The sequence below is a fragment of the Mandrillus leucophaeus genome, unplaced genomic scaffold (assembly GCF_000951045.1).
Source record: "Mandrillus leucophaeus isolate KB7577 unplaced genomic scaffold, Mleu.le_1.0 Scaffold69, whole genome shotgun sequence".
Classification (NCBI taxonomy): Eukaryota; Metazoa; Chordata; class Mammalia; order Primates; family Cercopithecidae; genus Mandrillus; species Mandrillus leucophaeus.
In genome coordinates this window covers 2,008,847-2,016,994 of record NW_012107474.1, presented here as the reverse complement: position 1 = coordinate 2,016,994, position 8,148 = coordinate 2,008,847, and the positions used below count along the sequence as shown (strand labels likewise).

At 54.0% G+C, this 8,148-nt stretch overlaps 1 protein-coding gene across 3 annotated transcripts in view; it reads left to right on the top strand.

Moving 5' to 3' along the window:
* Positions 1-806: 806 nt before the first annotated feature.
* Positions 807-8,148, top strand: part of PDXK (pyridoxal (pyridoxine, vitamin B6) kinase) — a 19,779-nt gene continuing 12,437 nt past the window's right edge. The window contains exons 1-5 of one of the 3 annotated variants that reach the window (XM_012002537.1): positions 811-924; positions 1,011-1,115; positions 2,631-2,714; positions 5,061-5,107; positions 8,020-8,105. In XM_012002537.1, the coding sequence (XP_011857927.1) occupies positions 903-924; positions 1,011-1,115; positions 2,631-2,714; positions 5,061-5,107; positions 8,020-8,105 (344 nt within the window). In that variant the 5' untranslated portion in view covers positions 811-902. Of the gene's footprint in view, positions 1,116-2,630; positions 2,715-5,060; positions 5,108-8,019; positions 8,106-8,148 lie in introns of all 3 variants that reach the window. The other 2 variants (XM_012002535.1, XM_012002536.1) reach the window with 2 other exon arrangements.

The following is an 8,148-nucleotide window of genomic DNA, read 5'->3' as shown; positions in this document are numbered from 1 at the left end:
ACAGAGCATGGCGCATGGGCTCAGAGCTGGCTGGCCGTGACCTACCAGTGCGAGATACTTGGACTTTGCTGTTGTAGGAATCCATACGTCAGAGTTTTCTTTATTTGCTGAAAAAGGCATGCGTTAGAGGATGATGCACGTGGGAGGAGGCCAGGAGCCCCTCAATGTGAGGCGTTTCTCATGGGCAAATGTGGGGTATCCATGGTGGACCCCACCCTGTGTGGATGGCTGCCCCCTGAGCATGCTTTGAGCTGGAGCTGTGGTCGGGTCCCACAGTGCAGGAAGGGCTCCCAGGGGACTGGTGGTCCCGCCTGCAGGAAGCCGATGCATCTGTCCTCACACCTTTATATGCCTGTCTGCCTGGGGTGGACACCACCCTGGCTACCCATCGGGCCAAGGGCAGGTTGTATACACCTGGGCTGAGGCCTCTTTCTCATTCACATTTGTCTCTTGCTCAGGAGTTGATCTAAGATTGGCTCTAATTGCACCTTAATAAGCTTGTTGGGGTGGGGACGTAACAAGCCTTACCTGCCAGGGTGTCCAGGTGACAGTGGCCGGTGGCCGAGCACCCCGGCCTGAATAGCTGGGAGCTCATGCAGGAGACTCTGGGAAACAAGAGGCTGTGGCGTTGTGGGGAGATTGTAGCCGGGGCATTCTGGACAGCAGTGGGGGAACAACACAGCCGTGAGCTGGTGTGTGTCTCCGCACACCCGGCCTGTACCTGGGACGCAGCTCCCACAGCAACTGGCAGTGGGAGGGTGGGGGCCACTGAGGCCGTAGTAACAATCCCTGACAGTGTAGGGTCAGGGGGCTCACGGGGGCTTGAGGTGTCCGGTCTGGACAGCTGTCGGGACCTGCCAAGCACTGTGCCTGGTGATCTCCTGCTGGCCTTGTGCCAGTCCATGGGGAGGAGCCGTCCACCAGGCAACGTGGGCGGGTGTTGAGGGAGGCCCGCGACCGCATGGCTGGCCCCCTTGTGTCTGAGCCCCCATGGTTTCCTCTGCCTCTAGGCTATGCCCACTGGAAGGGCCAAGTGCTGAATTCAGATGAGCTGCAGGAGTTGTACGAAGGCCTGAAGCTGAACAACGTGAATAAATATGACTACGTGCTCACAGGTGGGTGCCGCAGCGAGCTGCTGCAGGGGACTACAGACCCCGCTCCAGCCAGGGTGGGCTCAGGGAGGTCCAGAGCACCCCCACCCCGGGCCCATCTCGGGTCCCTGCTCCTTCAAGGAGGGCCTCGGCATGCCCAAGCCACCATCACACCCCCGGTAGCCTGGGGGGTCCTGGCCATGCCGTGCCTGCCTGGACAATGACTATCCTGGCTGTGCCAAGTCACCCCCACTCCTGTGGCCACACTGGGGTTCCGGTGCCCAGGGGAGGGTGCAGGCAGGGTGTTGGGAATGCTGACCGGGGCAGGACAGGTGGGTGGGACACTCAGGTGACGGGCTGCTACCTGGTACACTGGCGTCTTTTGTCAACTTTCTCATTAAACAAAAAATTGTATTTCTATACATGTTTATTATTGTAATAATAATTATTATTACTATTTTTGAGACAGGGTGTTACTCTGTGGCCCAGGTTGGAGTGCGCTGGCCTAGTCATAGCTCACTGCAGCCTCAACCTCCCGGGCTCAGGTGATCCTCCTGCTGCAACCTCCCAGGTAGCTGGGAGTAAAGGCATGCACCACCACGCCCAGCTTTTTTTTTTTTTTTTTTTTTTTTTTTAGAGACAGGGTTTTGCCATGTTGCCCAGGCTGGTCTTGAACTCCTGGGCTCAAGCCAGTCACCCACCCTGGCCTCCCAAAGTGTTGGGATTACAGGCATGAGTCACTGCACCCAGCCTAGTTTCTACATTTTTAAACAGTTAGGGGAAACACTTAACCTCCCAAAGTGTTAGAATTACAGGTGTGAGCCATGGTGCCCAGCCTCTCTACATGTCTAAAGGTCATATATAAGGCCAGGCACAGGGGCTCAAACCTATAATTCCAGCACTTCAGGAAGACTAGGAGGGAAGCTCGCTTGAGGCCAGGAGTTCAAAACCAGCCTAAGCAACATAGCGAGACCCTGTCTCTACAAAAAATTTTTTAAAAATTAATTAGCTGGGCATAGTCCCAGCTACTCGGGAAGCTGAGGTGGGAGCTTGAGCCTGGGAGTTCAAGGCTGCAGTGAGCTGTGATTGAACCACTGCACTCTGGACTGGGGGACAGAATGACACCCCGTGTCAAAATAAATAAGACTAAATTAAAGTGTCATATGCTTGTTACTGAAAGTAGGAATATAAACAAAAGAAAGATTACTCCTTTGCCTCTCGCCCGTGGGCTCGTTCCTGTGAAGCACGGCGTTTCTGTTGGGAAATGCTTCAGGGTCTGCCCTCGGTATCTTTGGACTGTGGGGACACCTCGCCTGCACCCACCTCCCTCCCCCCAGCCCCCGAGCCCTGTGGGGACACCTCGCCTGCACCTGTCTCCCTCCCCCCAACCCCGAGCCCTGTGGGGACACCTCGCCTGCACCCACCTCCCTCCCCCGCCACCCCTATGCAGGGTCTGCTGGTGCTTCTCTTTCTTTGTGCCACGGTTGATCGTGGTGAGTCTCCTGTTTTCTGAGGGTAACCTGGGTTCTCCCCCTCAAGGTTATACGAGGGACAAGTCGTTCCTGGCCATGGTGGTGGACATTGTGCGGGAGCTGAAACAGCAGAACCCCAGGCTGGTATATGGTAGGCAGGGGCCCACCCTCGGGTCTGGCTGGGTGGCCCCACACAGGGTAGGGCTGGCGTGGGAGCCCGAGAAGGGACGTCTTAGCCTCCTTCCTCCTCTGCACCCCTCCATGCCCCGCCTCTCCGGGCAGTGAGCTATGTCTGCCAGGCCTCTGAAGATGTGGGCCTGCTGAAGTCCACTGGGCTAGAAGCGTTTGCAGGTGACCCTGGTGTCTTGTGTGGCTGGTGTGAGACAGGAAGGGGTGTCAGTGTGCTCATATAGCAGGGCTGCTGTGTGAAGGCCTGGGGCCCAGGCAGCACTGTTGTGTGACTCCACTGACCCTAAATGCGGAGGGGGCAAGGGGCCACACCCAGGCAGGGCCAGGCTAGGGAATTGGAGAAGGGAGGGTTGGGGTCACACCCAGGCAGGACCAGGTTAGGGAGTTGGAGAAGGGAGGGGCCACACCCAGGCAGGACCAGGCTAGGGAGTGAGGACGGACAGGGTCACACCCAGGCAGGGCCAGGTTAGGGAGTAGGGGAGGGGAGGGCCACACCCCAGGGAGGTCCAGGGCTAGGGAGTGGGGGAGGACAGGGTCCTACCCAGGCTGGGCCAGGCTAGGGAGTGGCCAAATCTTTGGGGCATCTGCCTAGATCGATCTTTCCTTAGAGGCCAGGCAGTGCTGGGTCCATCTTGCCGCCTGGGAGAATGGGCAGCGTCACCCAACCTTGCAGACAGGCTCTCTCTGGGGCGCAGGTCTCCCGGGTGGCCGGAGGGCAGGCCTGGCCCAGCACATGGTTTGCCACGCTGTGTACTGTTGCCCAAAGGGAAAGCGCTTGTCGGGACAGATGTACAAGGCCCGGATTGTGTGTGCTCGAGGCCAGGAAGAGGAAGGGAGCCGCTGCACCTGCTTGGGTGACAAACAGTGATGAATGACACCTCACAGCAATTAGGATGACTGTCATCAAACACACGGAAAATAGCAAGTGTGGGCGAGGATGCAGAACCCCTCACGCACAGCTGCTGGGAGGATCAAAGGCTGTGGCCACAGTGGAAACCACGTTGGCAGTTCCCCAACAAGCGTAACACGGACGCCACATGACCAGCAATTCCGCCCTGTGCATAGATCCGAGATAGCCTCAGACGGATGTGCATGTTCCCATGTTTGTAGCAGCATTGTTCCCAGTGACCAAAGGTGGATACAGGCTGTGTCCAGTGATGGCTGACAAAGAAAATGTCCGTGCATACAGTGGAGTATTACTCATTCTGGAAAAGGAAGGAACTTCTGACACACTCTGCAGTGTGGATGACACTTGAGGACATGATGCTCAGTGAAAGTAGCCAGACACCAAAGGACAACTGTTACATGATTCCATTATGTGAAATATCCATGATAGGCCAATTCATCGAGGTAGAAAGCAGACTAAGGCCTGGCGTGGTGGCTCACGCCTGTAATCCCAGCACTTTGGGAGGCCGAGGCAGGTGGATCACCTGAGGTCAGGAGTTCAAGACCAGCGTGGCCAACATGGTGAAACCCCATCTCTACTAAAAATACAAAAATTAGCCAGGTCTGGTGGCGTGCACCTGTAATCTCAGCTACTTTGGAGGCTGAGGCAGGAGAATTGCTTGAACCTGAGAGGCAGAGGTTGCAGTGAGCCGAGATGATGCCACTGCACTCCAGTTTGGGTGACAGAATGAGACTCTGTCTCAAAAAAAAAAAGCAGACTAGATATTACCAGGGCCTAGGGCAGGGGAAATGGAGAGCGAGTGTTTAATGAGGACAGAGTTTCGGTTTGGGAAGGTGAAATGTTTTGGAGGTGGAGAGTGGTCGTAGTTACACAATAGCAAGAATGCGCTTAATGCCCCTGAATTGTACACCTAAATATGCTTAAACTGGCAAAGATTATGGTATATATTTTTTACCACATTAAAAAGTTAAATTAAAAAAGAGAAGATATCTACTTCCACTTGGCAGCTTAAAAAAAAAAAAAAGAAAGAAAAAAGCCAAATGTGGTTGTTTACGCTCATATTCCAAGCACTTTGGGAGGCCAAGGTGGGAGGATCGCTTAAGCCTAGGAATTCAAAACCAGCCTCGGAAACATGGTGAGAACCCATCTATATAAATCATTTAAAAGTTAGCTGGGTGTGCTGGTGCATGCCTGTGGTCTCAGCCACTTGGGAGGGTGAGGCAGGAGGATCCCCTGAGCCTAGAAGATCGAGACTGCAGTGAGCCATGATTGTACCACTGCACTCCAGCCTGGACAACAGAGCAAGACCCTGTTTAAAAAATAAAAGAAGAAAGAAATGTTGAGGGTTTCTTACTCGTCAGCTATAGCCTTTGCTGATAAGATGTCCTTGTGTCTCTGCAGTGTGTGATCCAGTCTTGGGTGACAAGTGGGATGGCGAAGGCTCGATGGTGAGTAATCTCATGTGTGTGGTTTAAAAATGTGGTGAGTGGAGCTATTTCTATCCAGCCAGAAGACAGGCTCACGTCTCTTAAGTGTCTAACTTGGTGGGACTTCTCTGTCCAGGGGTAAAAAGACAAACCTTATTAGGAAGGAAAAAGGGGACCCACATGTTTTCTGTAAAGTGCCCAATAGTAGATAAATATTTACGCCTTTGCCGGCCACACGGCTCTGCCACAGCTGTTTGCATTAGAGCACAGAAGCAGCCACAGGTAAGAGGTGTACAAACAGGATGACCTCTTCTCCTCGCCTCTCCTCTCCTTTCTTTTTCTTCTTCTTTTTCTTCTCTTTCTTTTCTTATTGAGACGGAGTCTCACTCAGTCACCCAGGCTAGAGTGCAGTGCCACAATCTCAGCTCACTGCAACCTCTGCCTCCTGGGCTCAGGCAATTCTCATGCCTCAGTCTCCCAAGTAACTGGAATTACAGGTGTGCACCACCACACCCAGCTAATTTGTGCATTTTTACTAGATACAATTTCACCATGTTGTCCAGGCTGGTCTCGAACTCCTAGCCTCAAGTGATCCACCTGCCTTGGCCTCCCAAAGTGCTAGGATTACAGGCATGAGCCACCATGCCCAGCCATGCATGACTATTTTCTAATAAAATTTCATTTGTGGACACTGAAATTTGAATTTTCTATAATTTTCATGTGTCACAAAATACCATTCTTTTTTTTTTTGACTTTTTCCCCCTAACCATTTAAAAATATAGAAACCAGGCTGGGTGCAGTGGCTCACGCCTGTAATCCCAGCATTTTGGGAGGCCAGGGTGGGTGGCTGACTTGAGCCCAGGAGTTCGAGACCAGCCTGGGCAACATGGGGAAACCCCACCATCTGTAATCAAAATACAAAACAATGAGCTGGGTGTGGGGATACCCACCTATAGTCCCAGCTACTTGGGAGGCTAAGGTGGGAGGATCACTCGAGCCCAGGAGGTGGAGGCTGCAGTGAGCTGAGATCACACCACTACACTCACTCCACAGAGCAAGACCCCATCTCAAAAAACAAAGGAAATCTAGAAACCACTGAGCCCGTGAGCTGTATAGTAACAGCAGCAGCTGCAGCCCACAGACCTGGACATCGGATCAAGTGGATGGAGAACAGATCCACTGTGACCAGTCCAGAAGCCTAGAATTTAGAGGTGGAAGGAACCCAAAAGTGATCCTGCCTGTGGGTTTTTAACGCAGCCATTCAGCACCCAGGCGATTTCAGTATCCGCGTTCTTTGTCGTTGTGTCTAGTGTGTCTGTTTGCTTGCTGTATGTTCACTGAGCATAGCGGGCTTCTTCACTGGCACAGGACACGCCTGGGCCTGCGCCCTGCCTGCCCCGCTGGGTCAGTGGTTGAAGTCAGGATATCTGTTGTTGGGTCTCTAACCAGGTGGGGCGGGCTGGGCTGCTCAGCGTCTGTCTGTCCACTTTCTCCCATGCTTGTTCTCTGGAAGGTTCCCTGCCCTGCACCCATCCTGCAGGACCCCAGCTTGCAGCTCTCTGCTTTCCCTTCATGGTGCTCCCTGGTGTGGGCTCTGCCGACCCTCAGCAGACACTCGTGTTTGGATCACAAAGAGTTGGGGCCACTGTCTGGTTCAGTGCAGCGACGGGATCTGGCCCCTTGATTTTGATCACATTCGTTTTCCTGAATGAGAGTGGCCTGAACACGAGCTGCTATCTCAGATGGGCGGTCACCCCGTCTGTCCCGTTTCCGTGAGGTTAAAGGGATGTGCTTGGGCCTCCCTACCCAAAATGGGGCTCTAAAGAGCCTTCCTTCCATTTCCTGGCCCATGGATCCGGGACATCCAGGTGCCACCCACCCATCCTTAGTGCCTCCTAAGCCATGTCTGAAGCAGCGGCCGGTGCGTGACCACCTTGCGTGCTCTGAGCACCCGGTGCAGAGGTGCCTCCTGCGGGGCCTCTGATCTCCAAGGGCAGTTTCCAGGAGCAAAGTGAAGTGAAGGGATTGGAAACTGAGGTCACTCAGCCAGCAGGGACTGGTGAAGTGTTCCATAAAGCCTGTAAAATTCTTCCAGAGCTTCGCACTGGCTCCAGCTTAAATTTGATCACTCAAGAAAACTCTGTGTTGCTGGGCACGGTGGCTCAGGCCTGTAATCCCAGCACTTTGGGAGGCTGAGGCGGGTGGATCACCTGCGGTCAGGAGTTCGAGACCAGCCTGGCCAACATGGTGAAACCCCGTCTCTACTAAAAAAATACAAAAAAGTTAGCCAGGCGTGGTGGTGGGCGCCTGTAATCCTAGCTACTCGGGAGGCTGAGGCAGGAGAATCACTTGAACCCAGGAGGTGGAGGTTGCAGTGACCCAAGACCACGCCATTGCACTCCAGCCTGGGCAACAAGAGCGAAATTCTGTCTTAAAAAACAAAACAAAAAATCACGTGTTGAATTGTTTGTTAGACAACTTAGACAAAAACAAGTAGATGGAGGGCGCGTTGGCTCAGCCAGGAAGATCTGGCGGGTTGGGCTCCCAGTCGCAGATGGGCATGGCCAGCGCCCCCCAGCCCTCCCCAGATGACCACGGCCGCTCCATCCACCCGTCAGGTTTCCCTTTTCTCGTCTCCCTCCTCCCTCTCTCCTTTACCTCCTCCTCCCAGACCCTCTGCGGGGACCCACTGTGCGGCCTGAGTCCTCCCTCGGCCCCTTGGAGCACTTAGGGTTCCCCGCGGTAGTGTGCCTCAGCCACGTGCTGCCCCTGTGGTGGGAACAGCTTGTCTCTACAGTCAGTCGGCCTGGCCCCTGAGCCTGGACTTCAGGGGGCTTTTTAGGGAGCACTCTGTGGTGGGCTTCCCTCCGCGCCCCCTGGCCTGCTTCCCTCCCAGTGACTCAGCCTCTCCTCCTGTCTCCTTTGTTCGCCAGTATGTCCCGGAGGACCTCCTTCCCGTCTACAAAGAAAAAGTGGTGCCGGTTGCAGACATTATCACGCCCAACCAGTTTGAGGCCGAGTAAGTCATTTTATTTTATTTTATTTTATTTTATTTTATTTTA